This window comes from Myotis brandtii, unplaced genomic scaffold, assembly GCF_000412655.1.
Source record: "Myotis brandtii unplaced genomic scaffold, ASM41265v1 scaffold517, whole genome shotgun sequence".
Lineage (NCBI taxonomy): Eukaryota > Metazoa > Chordata > Mammalia > Chiroptera > Vespertilionidae > Myotis > Myotis brandtii.
Genome location: NW_005369706.1, coordinates 795,555 through 813,007, shown reverse-complemented (window position 1 = coordinate 813,007; position 17,453 = coordinate 795,555). Strand labels below are relative to the sequence as shown.

Below are 17,453 nucleotides of genomic sequence, written 5' to 3'. Positions count from 1 at the left end.
CTCGCCTGCCTGCCTGATCGCCCCTAACCACTCTGCCTGCCTGCTTGATGCCCCTAACTGCTTGTCTGCCTGGTCACCCCTAACCACTTCTGCCTGCCTACCTGATCGCCCCTAACCACTCGCCTGCCTGCCTGATCGCCCCTAACCACTCTGCCTGCCTACCGGATCACCCCTAACTGCTCGCCTGCCTGCCTGATCACCCCTAATCACCTCTGCCTCGGCCCCTGCTGCCACAGCTTTGTCCGGAATAACATCCAGAAGGTCGTTCGGCTGTCTGGTCTAATTAGCATATTATACTTTTATTATTATAGATAATTGGGAATTAATCATATTATGTAGTCATCTGGAAAACTCAGGTTTAAGTACTGAGTTTGTGTAAGTGCAGTCTGATTTTTATTTGTTAACAGTCTCAAAACTGCCAGTATTACAGAGAGGTTAAATGTAAATGAATTCACGGTTCATTGGTAATTGGCAAGCATAGTTTCTCTTGGAATGACATACATTGTATTCATATCCTCTTTTCCACTTTTAGTACCAAAATGCGTTATCATTTTAACTTATCAATCTTCCATAGCAACTAGGAGGTATTTGAAAACACAGGATAAAGACTGAGCTGTAAAAGAGGCTTTAATTGAAATACATCTGTTATAATAGAAAAAGAATTTGGAAAATGTACTGGAATATTGCTGTATTTTTTTAAACCCCTGTCCTTTCAGATTACTGTAACAAAATGGATAGCTTATAAACAACATAAATTAATTTCTCACAGTTCTAAAGGCTGGATGTCTGAGATCAGAGTGTCAAATGGTTGGGTGAAGGCCCTGTTCTTGCTGGCAGACTTCTCCTTGCGTCTTAACATGGTTGCAGGGGCTAGGGAGCTCTGTGCGGTCAGTTTTATAAAAGCACTAATCCTATTCATGAGGGCTCCACTCAGGATTTATTTACCTTCCAGAGGCCCCAATCACTAATACCATCACTTTAGAATTTTGACATATGAATGGGGGAGGGAGGGCACACAAACATTCAGACCGTAGCAACCCCCTTTTTAAAAAACTTTCCCTTTTCCTTGCTTTGTTGAAATTCTAAACCCCAAACTACTCCCAAGTATGGTGCATGGATCAGCAATGTTGATACCACCAGGGAGTAAAAATCTCAGGCCACAGGCTAGACTACTAAATCAGAACCTACATTTTAAGCTAAAATGCCCCAGATAAGTATATACATCATAATCTGAGAAACAGTGTAACCATTTCCTGAATTGCATCTCATTAGATTAAAACAAAATTGTTAAGTGTTTAAAGTGGAGGTAATTTATTGATGACATGGTCTCAGGTAAAGAAATGGATTAAATTTGCAGATAACCTTTTCTTTATAAGTGCTGGGAAGCCAAACTCTTTTCTGTAATAAATCACATTAAACTTAAGTTTTCCCGAGTTGTGCTGGTGATGTAAACTCCAGCACATTGATCGTCAAGCATTAGGTTGACGAATGTATTCATGGAGTTAATAGTCTAAAAACATGATGTGTGTGGTGCACTCTAGAAAACTGAAATTACTTTCATGTGTTGTTATTGTTAATGCCACAGGAGCTCTCATCCTCACTCACATTTTCAGATTTGTTAGTGTTAAATTTTACCTTGGGGAGCCATTGACTTGCAACATTTATAGAGGGCCTTTTAAATTAAGATAGTTAACAAAGATATCAAGGATTACTGGACAGTTTAATATAGTTGATGTATTTAGTGTTTTTCTTAAGTTGTTACAGTTTCTATTAAAATAAAACTTTATTTCTATAATTTTAATTCAAGTGTAGTTATCAGTTATCTATATAATAGAGTTTGCAAAGTACATAAATTGTTAACTGTTTAAGGCCCTTCTGTTTGGAAGATGATCACATGTCAGTTTTAGATATTGTGGAATATATTTTTCCTTCTCATTCTTTCAGATTCATCAGGATTCATTTTCGATTTGCAGTCCAATACTGTACTGGCCCAGGGAGGAACTTTTGAAAACATGAAAGAGAAGGTATGATTAGTTACTGTATGTATATGAGCAATTTTCTTTTAAAAAAATATTTTTATTGATTTCAGGAAGGAGGAGAGAGAGAGAGAGAGATGGAGAGAGAAAGAGAGAGAGAGAAACATCCATGATAGAGAATCATTGATCGGCTGCCTCCTGCAGAGCCCACAACCCAGGCACATGCCCTGACCAGAATCGAATTGCGACCTCCAGATTTATAGATCAATGCTCTTGATCTATAAATCTGAGCCACTGGCTGGGCAGATCAGCGATTTTCAACCAGTGTGCTGCAAGAATTTTTAAAACATGCAGTACCTGACTATTTAGTTAGGGACACTGACCTCTTTTTCCTTAGATTATCAAGTAAAAAGATGATAACAGCCAACATAACAATAGTCGTCTAGTGTGAATTAATCAAAATTATACCAATTTTATTTTTTCAGATTGGCAAAAAATATAGTACATTAATAATATAAACACTTCCACATTTAAAGTTACCAGAATCTTACCTTTATTGCTGAATTTGTAAATTTTGCCTAAAGTCCATTTTCTAGTGATTAGTGCTAAGTATTTTGTTCATCTCAAAAATGTATAATTATAAATTATCCCTCTTTGGATTATAGATTATATACCTTTCCACTTATATGGTTTTAAACCTTATCATTAATTAAGCCTGAAATAATAAAAGTATAGAATGATATGAAAGCAAGTGTACTAAAAAAGACTTAGGTTCTAATACAGACTCTGCTTATTACTTGGACAAGATACCTCTTCTCATCTATAAAAGGACTTCCTTTTCAAGCAGTATTGCTGACTAGATAACTTGAAAGCATTCATAATATAAAATACCAAGAAATATAGAATAAAAAAAAACATACATAATTTTAAATGCATAGCTGAACAGAAGTTAGGAAAATCCCTTGAGGCTAAGTGTATAGAGGGAATGTGTTTTGCCATTCTTCATAACAAATGGGTTTTACCACACAGGGCCATAAAGCTGAAGGTTTGTCCTTGGTTAGGAATTGTTATCTTTATAGTGTTATACAATTAAATGATACGAAATAAAATGTTTCAAAAATGCTGTATAAAAATCGAAGTTCTTATTGGTGGTGGTTCATAAACTTTCCACCTTTCTCTACAGTATGCTAAAAATGAGGAAAGGTTGATGCTAAAATTAATACTTGATATCTAAATTAGACCTCCCTTTCTTTAAGCAAAATCTAGCATATACTTTCTATTTCTAGAAATGTTCTGCTTTTCTAAGTTTTGAAATTAATTTTTATGTGATGTTATCACTCATCTATTAATCATTCCTAGTGAGATGGTTGTATGTACTCTCATTGACGCTAAAGAGTGATACATATTGTTAAGAATGAAATGTCATTGTGTAACAGGTCTCAGTTGCCAACTGACCTACTGATGTTAAAATTTAATGACCCTGTCATCTTTTCCAGATAAATGCAGTGCGTGCAATAGTTCCCAATAGGAGCAACAATGAAATCATCCTGGTTTTGCAGCACTTTGATAATTGTGTGGACAAAACAGTACAAGCATTTATGGAAGGTAATCCTAATTTAGTTTTTTAATAAGTTTGTGTTTTTTCAAATAGAAGTTGCTTCAAACTTCTATAACATTCATTTAAAAACCTGGTATTTCATAGATGATATAGTAGACCTCATGATAATATAACATATCATGCCATTTAAAAAAGATATCTCATCATCGAATAGGTACATCAGATTAAGTCTCCCTGTTTCTGTTTTTCTGCCAGTATAGAATAAACAGGTCCAAATACTATACGGTTTTTCTTCATTGTCATCTGTTTTCTTGATAATGTTAGCATTTGGGTCTAGGGTAGTGTACAGCTCTCTAAAACAACATAGCCAAAGTGGTGTGTAATCTTCTGGAGGAGAGGGGATAGCATACGTGGGCTGAAACCACTCATCTTTGTATTTGATCTAAGTTATATAAAAGAATTTCAAAATGGTCAGGCTACATTAGTCTCTTCTTGGAAGAACTTACTGAGAAAATTACATGGAGAAGGGGAATCTAAATGGGCAGGTATTGCAAAAGATAAGCATGATATGATTATCTCATTACATTAGCTCAGAGACTTGAACCTTAACTTTCCTGTTACGAACTTTAGAAATTCTCTAGCATTTACAAAAAGCAGAGACACCTATTCCTTCTTGACCATGCATGTGGTAGCAGAGAAAATCTGTGATTGGTTTCTCTTACAGGTAGTGCCAATGAAGTACTCAAAGAATGGACAGTAACAGGCAAGAAAAAGGTAAAAATGAATGAAATTTAAAAGCATGATGTTGATATTATAAAAATATTTAGGCTGCAAAAATATTTGAAAGAAAAGATTTACATATGCATCTTCAGTTTACCTGGTTTAAAAAAGTCTTCTGTGACATTGAAACACAGCTGTGTACATAGAGTACCATACAATCTCCTCCATGTGATTTAAGACAGGAAACAATGACACCACCATGGTGGAGTTGCTGAAGGTGTATTAATACTTGGCAGGAATGAAACAAGAGAGAGAGTCTGTCAAGGAAAGCAGAGCTCCACTAGAGAAAGTGATCTAGTCCAGTGGTTTCAACATTATTCTTAACATAGATCAGTTAAAATAGTTTAGGTTCTTAGGTCAGACAACTGTGTTGTAATCTCTGGTATTAATGACCTTTGACTTTAAGCCCAAAGAGGGTCTTTGCTATTATTAGTTATACAGAGGGGTCTGGTGTTCCAATTTAGAGAGGGAAAGGCACTTGGGCTGTGGAGTCGATCAGAACAGGATTTATATCCTGTTCTACTTACAGGCTTTGCAACCTGGGAGTATTGTTTATCCTTGTGTGCCTTAGTTTGCTCATCTCTGAAATAGGAAAATAATAATAATGAATACTAGTACCTAATTTCTAACATACTGATTCTCATTTCCTTCTCCTTGTCCGCTTGAAACCAAAATGCTTTCCCCAAAGGATACTAGCTGGTCTCAAAATGCTTTCCACAGCCCTGTACTCTAATTCTAGCTTTTTTAGGAAATGCTTGAAGTATGAATTTTAATCAGGTATCTCTATGAAAGCCCTTTGGAAAATTCTTTTCCTATATCAGGTTAGTACTAGAGTTTTGAAATGCTTTCTTGATGACTCTAAATCACTTCATAAGAGATCTATTAAGTCTTGACCAAACCAGGCTTGAGAGTGACCCTTGAGAGTTTTTTCCAAGGAGAACCTAATGTTACTACAGATCCCCCTATAGCTCTTCCTACCTAGAGCTTTGAATATTTGCTTAACTTCTTCTCGTTGCTTTCATCTAACATAAATAGCTCTGTGTGCTCTGGAAACATCAGTTTATTAATTTACTGATCCAGAATAGTAAGTTATTTAGTGATGTAACATATGCTTGCAGCTGGAAAAGTATGTGTTAGAGACACATAAATTTCTTAAAATTTAGAGAAAGAAAATTGGCTTCAGTTTGGCAGTCCCAAATGCCCAAGTCCAGTCCAGTTAACTGTTGAGATTAGTTCAATAGGATATTACTATGAGCAGTTACTGGGACAGCTATTATATACATGGGACAATGATATGAAAACTTACCCAGTTCACATGAGAGAAAATATTTAAGAAAAAAAAGATGAGAGCTGTGAAGAGAAAGTTATATCTAGAGTTCCAGTAGTGTTCCTGTTAGGGCCATGAGAAGGGTTTGGGGGAAAACTGATTCAATCATGTCAGTACAGCCTTAGGAATAGAATTAAGTATTGCGAGTAGAGCTATGATTTGTTAAAATAAAAGGTAAAGGACTTTTTTTGTTTGTTTTAATTTGACTATTTGCCTAGGTAATATATTCATGTGGCTCCAAATTCAAAGCTACAGAAATTAATACATATACTGAAACGTCTTTATCCTATCCCTGTTCCCCAGCCATTTGGTTCCCCACCCCAGAAATAAACAGTATTATCAATTTCTTGTTTATCTTCCAGGATATTTTATGCATATATGAGCAAACATGAATATATATATTCTCTCTGCCTGCAATTTTTTTTTAACTTTATTTTGTTAATCCTCACCTGAGGGTATTTTTTCATGATATTTGTATTTATTTTTATTTTTTGTTAATCCTCACCCAAGGATATTTTCCATTGATTTTTAGAGAGTGGAAGGGAGGGGGAGACACAAAGAGAAACATCTACATGTGACAGAAACACATTGATTGGTTGCCTCCTGAGCGCGCCCCCTACTGGGCTGGGGGCGAAGTACATGCCCTTAACCCAAATCTAACCCAGGATTCTTCTGTCGGAGGGCTGTGGCTCTATCCACTGAGCCAAACCAGTTAGGGCTCTTATTTTTAATGTAAGCATTTATAACTATAAATTTTCTCTTGACACTGCTTTCACTGCATCCTATCAAAACTCTTCATGCCCGAGGACAGTATGTTGTACAGAAGGACCCCAACTTAGAATGGTTTGACTTATGAACTTTTGACTTGGCGATGGTGGGAAAGTAGTAGCATTCAGTAGAAACCATACTTTGAATTTTTATCTTTTCCCAGGCTAGCAATATGTAGTGTGACACTTGCTCATGATGCTGGACAGCTGCAGCTCCCAGTCAGCCACCTGATAATGAGTGTAAACAACCGATAGATACTCTACATTGTATTCACTGTTAGATGATTTTGCCCAACTGTAGGCTAATGTAAGTGTTCTGAGCCTGTTTAAGGCAGGCTAGGTGGGGCAACAGATTCCTGATGCTTCCTCCTCTGCCATCTTCCCAGAATCCTCTGCAGCGCAGTTTTAATTTATGTCTCTTATTACTGAGGTTGCGTATCATTTCATATACCTATATCCTTTACCATTTTTTACTATTGAGTTGTTTTGTTTTTGTTAGAGCTCAAAATATATTTGGCTCTTTGTATATAAGTTGTACATATTTTTTCACATTTTGTAATTTATCTTTTGATTTTGCTTTTGGTGTATTTTACTATACATAAATTTCTTATATTTATGCATTTGAGTTTATTCAAAGTATTTTACATAGTTATTTTAGTTAGTAATTTCACATATACAGAAATGTGTTCAGTTTCTGGAAGAGCATATGAGAAATTGGTAACATTGGTTGCCTTTGGGTAGCTAGAGTAACCTCTCTGTGTTGTGGGGGGGGTCTTTTCTTCCTTTTCTTTTTTCAAATCTTTAATAATCATTAGAACAAAAAGAAGAAAAGCAAACCAAAACCTGCAATCGAAGCAAGTAACAGTATCCTAGATTCCAGTAAATTGGTTTCTATTCAAGAGGAGCAGTCCACGCCTTCTCCAGAAAAAGGTGGTATTAATGGTTACCATGTTAATGGTGCCATCAATGATACTGAGTCTGTGGACTCACTCAGTGAAGGTATGGAGACACTTTCAATAGATGCCAGAGAATTGGAGGATCCTGAGTCTTCCATGCCAGATGTGCTGGACAGAACAGGTGAGTTTATTAACAGATCTTTGAAAAGTTGCATTCTCAGCCAGGGGCTTCCTGGTTGAGAAAGCAATCAAATTAAATCTAGTTAGTCTCTTACTTTTTAGTTTTTGTTACCGCTCATGTGAAAGAGTCACATTTTGTAATTATCTATGGCCTAGAAAAATATAATTATTTTCCATTGTCTCATATTTTAATTTCAGTTTAAAGCAGTCGACTACAGAAGATGCCCTTAAGATTTTTTAAATTGTACACTTATTAAGGAAAATTATTATAATGAATTGATGTTGATATTATTCTAAGATCCAACACAGTGAGAAATATATGATAATAACTGTAAATCCATGAAGTAGACTGTTGGTTTTTATAGTCTCACATTTGTTTTCTAATACAGAGTTAAGATTAGTGTTAGTTGTAAATTTACATATTTTGTATGTTTTCCTTTGTTTTATTAACCATTTTGATGAGTGTTGGGAAGATATTGGGAATATCTCTTAAAATAGTTTTTTTAATTACTTATTTGTTAATCCAGTTCTCCTTGCTCAGTTGCACTGGCTTTATAAATGTAATGGCAGTTTAAGAATTATGCTGTTCTTTCTTATGTTCTTTTATTGATTTGCGCAAGCACAGAAAGACAAAGAAAAATATAATTGTTGAGGCCTAAAGTGACCTCAAACAAACCAAAGATAGTCAGTGGCTTCATTTTTTTATTTGGAGCGGGCTCTCTCGTTTTCTAACTCTGCTCTTTCTATTCCTTAAAGATTTTAAACTCTTCATGCCCTAGCACAGTATAAAGCTCTTTTTCCCTCAACATAATTTATAGAACCTATCAGAAGTTACAAGGAAGCTACAGGTACAAGGAACAAGCTAGTCTATCTGGAGATGGGTTAGCACAGACTTTTCTTCTTCATTCAGGACGCTGCCTAGAGCAAAGCCAGAGAGCCTCATTCAGCTGATTTGGCTTAATCGATTTTGTTCACAGCCATTTAAGAAACATCATTTTTTGGGGGGAGAGATTAAAAGAAATATAGTTTTGCCTAAAATATTTCTACCTTTTTTCTTTGTGTACACTTAAGACTGCTTGATTGATTTATCCTTAAGTCTTGCCTAAAACACTCTGTTTCTTTGACAGGATCCGTGCTGGAAAATGGTGTCTTTGATTTTGAGTCCAAGTCTTTGACTATGCACCCTACTCAGAATTCTCAACAAAATAGGAATGCTATCAAATCTCTCTCAAGACCTCAGTTTTCAAATCTGGGCATGGAAGATGTTCCACTCTCCTCCACCAACAAAAAGCTAGGTAAATAGGGGCTTAGCCTACCTTTTAGAGAGAAAAAAAAATCTGTGTTTTTGGCTAAGGAGGGCAAGTTACCTCTTTCTTCCCATAGATAAGGTCTGAGAAGGTTCTGTAGGTAATCCTTATACTGTTTTCCAGGCAGTGACTATCCAGTTCTTACTGGATTCTGTGTACACAGTTAGAGTCTAATAGTAGCTCAAATGCTATACAGTCTTGTTACAATAGTGGGGATTTTTTGTGTGTGAATGAAAATCAAACTCTACTGCAAGGGTGACTTTTATGCTACCATTCATCTGTTTCTTTTACTTGTTTTACTGCACATTTTTATCTTGTTTTCTTCATTTTTATCTCCTGGTTGACTCAACAGTAAAAAGCTCTGACATATTTGAAAGAAATGTTTTCGTTTCTCTTCACAACTTCATACTCTTATTAAAACCTGCCAGACTCTAGTTTTGAACAAGGTCATTTTCTCTTAAATACTTAGCATTGACTTGTAGCTTTTTGCTTTTTTAAATTTAACTATAATAGTCATTTAAATGATCAGTTAATTAAACAGATGGAGATAATAGCCTTTTTGAGTATCATACATATACATGTGGTGGTCCACTCCACTAAACAAATGAAACAAATGTGAAAGACACTTGTAACCTGTAGCTCTTTACTGAATTATTTATTCCACATGAGCTAAATTTAATCAGTGAAGTTCTCCTTTTTCATCTTTCTAACATAACCGTCAGCTTGGTGCAGAAAAACAAGTCTGAGAATATTCAGTCAAACAAAATAAAGGCACAAGGCTTGAAAGCTTTTAGGTAGATTTTAAACCAAATGGATATGAGGAAGAATTTAAATTAAAAAATTAATAATCTATATCTGGGCACATTATAAACTTCTAAGATCTGTGATGCCAACTATCAATTGTATATATAACTTTGACATTGGTGAGTATAGAAAGGTTAATAGAACTTTAGAAACTGGTTAAAATTGTGCTGAGTACATAAATTATTTTATCTTATTTTTAAAAATGTACTTTTATTGATTTCAGAGAGAAACATATATATGAGAGAGAAACATCAATTGGTTGCCTCCAATGTACACATCTCAACTGGGGTTTGAAGCCACAACATTTTTTGGTGTATGGGACAAGGCTCCAACCAACTGAGCCACCTGGCTTGGGCTTTCTAGTAATTTTAAAAATATATATATTTTTATTGATTTGAGGGTGGAAGGGAGAGGGAGAGAAAGAAGGAATCATTGATCGCCTGCTTCCTGCACACTCCCTACTGGGAATCGAGCCATCAACCCGGGCATGTGCTATGACCTGGTTCATAGGTCGATGCTCAACCACTGAGTCACACCATCTGGGCTAGTAATTTTTTTTTTGGATGCCAGACGTTGTGAATTTTGCTTTGTTGATTGCTGGATATTTTTGTATTTTTAAAATTTTTCTTGTAATTTGTTCTGGGACTATTCTTTGGAAACAGTTTGAGACTTGCTTTTAAGCTTTGTTAGGTTGTACTGGAGCAGCCTTTATTCTAGAGCTAATTTTGCATCATTACTAAGCACTTCCAGTGCTGTACCTTGTGCCTCACTCTGGCTGGTATGAAAATGAACTATTCATGGCCCGGGTGCGCTCTGGGGATTGTTCCACTTGCTCCTTTCCAGCAGTTCTTTTTCCTGTCTTGGATAGTTTCCTCACACTCATGCATTCAGAATCCTCTGTAGATCTCTGTACAACTCTCTGATCTTTGTGTAGCTCTCTCCTCTCCAGTTCTCTGCTCTGAGAATTCTAAACTTGACCTCCCTGAATTCTCAACACTGTCCCCACAAGTCAGGCTCAGTTTAGGATTTCTGCTCCTTGCATTACAGCCTGAAAACTTTCTTGGGCCATAGACCTCACTTCTTTTATTTCTATTTTCTCAAGGAAAAAGTACTGCCTATTGTCCACTGTTTGAAAATCATTGATTCAGATTGTGTGTGTGTGTGTGTGTGTGTGTGTGTGTGTGTGTGTGTGTTATGTAAGATAGGAGGGTAAATTTAAATTCCTATTACTTCTTGGTCAGGATACTTATTATTTATTTATTTATGTTTATATTTTCATTGATTTCAGAGAGGAAGGGAGAGGGGGAGAGAGAAACATCAATGATGAGAGAAAATCATTGATCGGCTGCCTCCTACATGTCCCCTATTGGGGACCAAGCCCACAGCCTGGGCATGTGCCCTGGACCGGAATCGAACACGGGACCCTTTAGTCCACAGGCCGATGCTCTATCCACTGAGCCAAACCAGCTAGGGCTTATTATTTTTTTAAAATCTGTGAAAACAGCCAGACCGGTTTGGCTCAGTGGATAGAGCATCGGCCTGCGGACTGCAGGGTTCCAGGTTCGATTCCGGTCAAGGGCATGTGCCTTGGTTGCGGGCACATCCCCAGTGGGAGATGTGCATGAGGCAGCTGGTCGATGTTTCTCTCTCATCAATGTTTCTAGCTCTCTATCCCTCTCCCTTCCTCTCTGTAAAAAATCAATAAAATATATAAAAAAATAAATAAATAAAAAATAAAATCTGTGAAAACATCAGTTTTTTTGTTGAAGAGGGTAGCCTTTGGGAAACTTTCCTAGTCCACACATTTGTTACTTTACATGCTTAGGTGTTCAGATCCATCTTTCAAGTTATCTATACTTTTAAAGATTAATCTTTGGGGCTTTTTCCTCAAGGTTCCAATATTGAAAAATCTGTGAAAGACCTCCAGCGCTGCACAGTGTCTCTTGCACGATATCGAGTTGTAGTTAAAGAAGAGATGGATGCTTCCATTAAGAAAATGAAACAAGCTTTTGCTGAATTGCAGAGCTGGTAAGTTAATTTGATATCAGTAGCACAAAAATGATTATTTATAAAGATGGTCAACCATTCATCAATGCACTAGGTCAACCATTCAACTACTGCACTTCTAGTGCCTTTAATTCCTGACTCCTAACTACTTTACATAGTGGGAGAGACGTTAAAATCCCATGATAGAGTTAGCTTTCTGCTTTGTTCTGCTGCTTTTGGTGACAGTGTGGGAATGAGTGGGACAGAGAACTCATAATGCTCTAGATATGGGCCTGAAATTCATATTGTTTGGAAAGGGACAAACAATTATGCATTCTCACTTTAGGGATATATAATCAATGACATGATATTTGTGAAAAAAATAATAAAGAAGGAGAGATCTGTCTTTGTTTTCCTACCTCCTTTCATCCTTCCTAACACATCCCATTCTAATTTGTGCTCTATTATGAGTCATTGATTTGTTTTTAATTTTGTATTTTTCAAACTGTGTCTTAAAGATACTCATATCTGCGGGAGTTGAAGACTGAGTCCAGGGAGCACAGGATAAGATACTCATATCTTAAAATTTATTAATATGTACTCTGTAGGGGAAATACAGTTTGGTAGTTAAATAAGTTTGAAAATACTTTTAACAAAAATTTTACTACTGCACTTCTAGTGCCTTTAAAATGTTAATGTGCATTGTGAATCTTCAAGAGGGAAATATACTGTGCTGTTCCTCACATGTATTTGATCATAGAATCTTTTTTGGGGGGAGAAATATATTCTAATGTTTTCTAGAATACCAACGCTGTTTTAATTATTTGGTATTAGTGTTTATTGATATTTAAACCATAACTCCTTTTTGGGAAGCATTTGCATTTTATAAAGGGACTTTTTTGAAGTTAGAAAGGACTTAAAGAACAAATTAAGTAAAATTATGGGAAGAAAGCAGCTATGTTGACATTTTGAGATAGAGGACTGTCTGCTCTGCTTATTTGTAAAACTTGCTTGAATTTCTGAAAAATGAGAGGAAGTATTCATGAATAAAGAGAACCTATGCCATTCTTCCTCCCAGCCATCTGTTTTCTTGCCTGTCATGTTCCCTTAGGTCAGTGGTTCTCAACCTTCTGGCCCTTTAAATACAGTTCCTCATGTTGTGACCCAACCATAAAATTATTTTCATTGGTACTTCATAACTGTAATGTTGCTACTGTTATGAATCGTAATGTAAATATCTGATATGCAGGATGGTCTTAGGCGACCCCTGTGAAAGGGTCGTTCGACCGCCAAAGGGATTGCGACCCACAGGTTGAGAACCGCTGCCTTAGGTCATGCTCAACTGTGTCTCTATTTACAAACTTAGTCTGGTTACGTTATGCCACAGCAGACCAGAAATAGTGGGAGTATGGGTAGCCTCAGTCCTCCTGTTCTCTGGAATTGAAGAGGAGTGAATTAACAAAGATGTAGAATAAAACCTCCAAAAAGTTCCTGACCCCTGTGTTTACCATTTGTAGATTTTAGAGTGGTTCATTCAGCCATTATAACCAAAAAGTACTTCTAGGATAGGTAATTCACATACTTGTCTATCCATGCTTTGTTCTAAATCCCAAGTTTCCCCTTTTAGGCTTTATAACTAGAAACTTAATGTCCTATCTTCTGTTTTTCTTACAAACATTTTTGCTCCAGCCTGATTACCATTGTCTCAAAAACTTAACATTCACACTTCCTCTCTACTTCCCTAGCCTAATATGTAATATGCTCTTCTATATCTTTGTACTTATCTAAATCCAACTAATTATCCCAAACTCACCTTAAATTAAGTTCTAACTTCTGGAAATTTTTCTAAGTAACTGATTTCTTCTCTTTCTGTACCTCTTCAAGGAAGTATTATGCCCTTTTCCCTGGATTATGATCATATCAGATATTGTTGGCTCATTTGGAAAAGAATAAAGTGCTAAGAGTAGGTCATCACAACTTTGCCTTGATAAGCCTCTGGTCTCCATGATTGCTTAGTTTACTGGTTACTTAGCCACAGGATCTGATTCCATTCAGAACCAGCCTGAAGCAGGAAACACAGTTCCGGGAGAGAGATTTGTGAGTTCCTGTTGACTTGGAACCCAGCCAGGGGGAGCCTCCTTCAGTAAATGACAAATGAAATGGTTTCCTACCTGGGAACTGTGTATTTAGGATTGATTAGCAGACATAGCAACCAGGTCAATTTACTTTGAGGAAAGAGATTACCTGCCCTTTCCTGCTGATATAAAACCCTTCTCTCTGGCTGATTGGGTTTTTAAACTACCTTATTTCAGTGTCCCTTATAGTTGTTACTTCAAGACATAATTGGCAGGTGAGCTAACTCCATTTGGCACTGAACCAGACCTTGGAGTTAATGTCACTTAGGAAGCCATTTTTTTTTGTGTTGGTTATAGTGTAAAAGCAAAGCAAAGGGTTCTAACAAATTTCCAACAGTAAGATTACATTACCCTTGCTGGGGCACTAGGGGAATTATACAAATAACTGCTTTCACTTTGAGGCCAAATGAAAGCTGAGACATACCTGTGGGAAGGTAAAATCAAAAGCTCTAGCATAACACTCGAAAATCTGGTTGTATTGTTGATTCAGTAATAATCATCTCTGGACTTGTTTACTTTTCTTATTATTAGTAAAATTTGTCTGACATTGTTGGAACTATTAGTTGACTTAAGTTTAAGGCTATTAAGGAGCAGGATATGGAGTGGAACATGAAGCTGGAATATACTAGTATAAACTACTTTAAGATGGTTGTCATATGTGTTGTTGAAAAATACAGGATACAACACTCAGCATGCCTTTTAAATAAAAATTTCTATTTTGTTGACATCAAAAGGTACTTTACAAAAGAAGAAAACAGGTAAGAGAAAAAGACTGTCAAGAAATTTGAGGTTATACATAAAGTCCATGTAAGTCTGTGCTTATGATTGTGAAAATGTCCTAGCTGACTCCTCATTGACCTTAGAAAAGTTACTTTTATTTGAGCTTCTCTTTTCTTCTTATATTAAAAAAATTTTTTTAATATGTATTTTTATTGATTTCAGAGAGGAAGGGAGAGTGAGAGAGAGAAACATCAATGGTGAGAGAGAATCATTGATTGGCTGCCTCCTGCACACCCCCTACTGGGGATCGAGCCTGCAACCCGGGCATATGCCCTTGTTCAGAACTGACCCCAGGACCCTTCAGTCCACAGGCCGACACTCTGTCCACTGAGCCAAACCGGCTAGGGCTCTTTTCTTCTTATGTTAAGCTACTAGGAGTATTACCAAAGGATTTTAGATCCTTAAACTTACAGTCTAGGTGGAGATGCTGGAATCATTTTATGAAACAGAGTACTTCAAAAATGTCTCAGAAAGCATAGAAATAAAGGAATGGGCTAATGTGTTATTTAAAATGTACATATCATTCTATAGTTTTAAATTCAGTTTTTGATGTTTAGCACATTGATACCTTATTTCTACTAGTACTTTAGCTCCATTGGTCTCTGTTCCTTTTTTTTTTTTAATATATTTTTATTGATTTCAGAGAGGAAGGGAGAGGGAGATAGAAACATCAATATGAGAGAGAATCATTGATTGGCTGCCTCCTGCATGCCTCCTACTAGGGATTGAGCCTGCAACCTGGGCATGTGCCCTTGACCAGAATTGCATCTGGGCCCCTTGAGTCCACAGGCCGACGCTCTATCCACTGAGCCAAACCAGCTAAGGCTCTCCTTTACTATTAAAAGGGATTTGAGTCTAAGGTGTTATGCCAATCAATGCTTCTCTCTCATCATTGATGTTTCTGTCTCTCACTCTCCCTTCCTCTCTGAAATCAATAAAAATATATATTAAAAAATTTTAATATAAGAGGAAAAGAGAAACTCAAATAAAAGTAACTTTTCTAAGGTCAATGAGGAATCCGCTAGGACATTTTCACAATCTTAAGCACAGACTTACATGGACTTTATGTATAACCTCAAATTTCTTGACAGCTTGGGAAGAAGGCTGGAGATTGTTGTTGAAAAACCCCACTGTAAGAGAATTTAGGGACTAAGGTTTTTAGTCATTAGGGAACGGGGTAGAATGAGGAGGACCGAGATTTTGACTGAGCCTATGGAAGCCTTTATAAGTATATTTTTAGTTAAAAATAAAACAGTAAGAAGGAATATTCTGCCCTAGCTGGTTTGGCTCAGTGGATAGAGTGTCGGCCCGAGGACTGAAGAGTCCCAGGTTCGATTCCGGTCAAGGGAATATACCTCAATTGCAGGCTCAACTCCCGGCTCTGGTCGGGAGCGCGTGCATGTGGGAGGCAACGAATTGATGTGTCTCTCTGACACTGATGTTTCTCTTTGTCTCTTCCCATCCCTTCCACTCTCTCTAAAAATCAACGGAAAAAATATCCTTGGGTGAGGATTAACAATAAAAGAAGGAATATTCCATCCAAATAATTTGTATTTCAGAAGACCCTAAATTACTTTTCTTAAGTCACAACTTGGAGTGACTTTTGATTCAGATATCCTTTTCAGGTCGTAGTTGTGGGAAAGGTATGACAATAAGGGAAAGGTCACTATGGAATGGAGTCAATTAGAAAAGATTTTGGAGGAAATGGATAATTATGAAGCTTTGAAAGAAGCATGGAATTTATATTGGCAGAAAGAATGAGGATAGAACATTGCACATAAGAAATATGATATAAGCAAAGGGATAGAAGGAACATGCAAGGACTTTACACAGTGTAGCTCAAGTTAAGGAACAACATATACTAGAAAGTAGTGAGGGGTGAAGTCAGAGACCAAGGTAGAATGAGAACATTTGATGAAGGAATCTGAATTTTGTTTTTCTTTTTTGTAAAGGTTCCATTATTTCCTTATTTTCACTATATTTCCCATAATTATAACAATAGTTTTTTAAAAATAGAAATGAAAGTCATGTAACTCCATAACACATAATTTTCTTGGTTCCCTTGGGTCCCTTCTCTATCTGCATACATAATCTTAATAGTTATAATCATAGTGAGACTAATTTTGTAATGCTTTCTTTTCACTTAAAGGTGTCTTGGGTTCACCTCTGTATAATTGCCTATACTGTTAGTGTGTGTATGTGTTTATTTAAGAACTAGAGGCTTGGCACACGGATTCTGCACCAGTGGGGTTCCTCAGCCTGGCCTGTGGGGATCAAGCCGAAACCGGCTCTCCAACATCCTCCAAGGGGTCCCAGATTGCAAGAGGGCGCATGCCAGGCTGAGGGACCCCATCGGTGCATGATCTGGGCCAGGGAGGGACCACAGGAGGGCTCCAGGGCATGTCTGGCCTGTCTTGCCCAGTCCTGATCAGCCAGACCTGCCGGTCAGAGCATCTGCCCCCTGGTGGTCAATGCGTGTCATAGCCACTGGTCGAATGGCCGAATGAGTGGTCGGGCACTTAGCATATTAGATTTTTATTATATAGGATTAGAGGCCCAGTGCACGAAATTCGTGCACAGAGGGGAGGGGGTCCCCTCAGCCCAGCCTGCACCCTCTCCAATCCAGGACCCCTCGGAGGATGTCCGACTGCCGGTTTAGGCCCGATCCCAGGGGTCGGGCCTAAACCCGCAGTCATACATCCCTCTCATAATCCTGGACCGCTGGCTCCTAATCACTCACCTGCCTGCTTGTTCGCCCCTAACTGCCCCCCCCCCCTTGCTGGCCTGATCGCCCCTCACTGCCTCTGCATGCCGACCTGATCGCCCCTAACTGCCTCCCCTGCCGGCCTGGTCGCCCCCAACTGCCCCCCCCTGTTGGCCTGGTTGCCCCTAACTGCCCCTCCTGCCGGCCTGGTCATCCCCAACTGCCCCCCTCTGCTGGCCTGGTTGCCCCTAAC

General features: G+C 37.6%; 1 protein-coding gene across 2 annotated transcripts in view; it reads left to right on the top strand.

The window, feature by feature from the left end:
* Positions 1-17,453, top strand: part of SPATS2 (spermatogenesis associated, serine-rich 2) — a 132,225-nt gene that overhangs the window by 87,265 nt on the left and 27,507 nt on the right. For both annotated transcript variants that reach the window (XM_005877335.2, XM_005877334.2), the window contains 6 exons: positions 1,945-2,024; positions 3,473-3,581; positions 4,259-4,308; positions 7,224-7,485; positions 8,612-8,779; positions 11,488-11,623. In XM_005877335.2, coding sequence (XP_005877397.1) covers positions 1,945-2,024; positions 3,473-3,581; positions 4,259-4,308; positions 7,224-7,485; positions 8,612-8,779; positions 11,488-11,623 — 805 coding nt within the window. The remainder of the gene's footprint in view (positions 1-1,944; positions 2,025-3,472; positions 3,582-4,258; positions 4,309-7,223; positions 7,486-8,611; positions 8,780-11,487; positions 11,624-17,453) is intronic.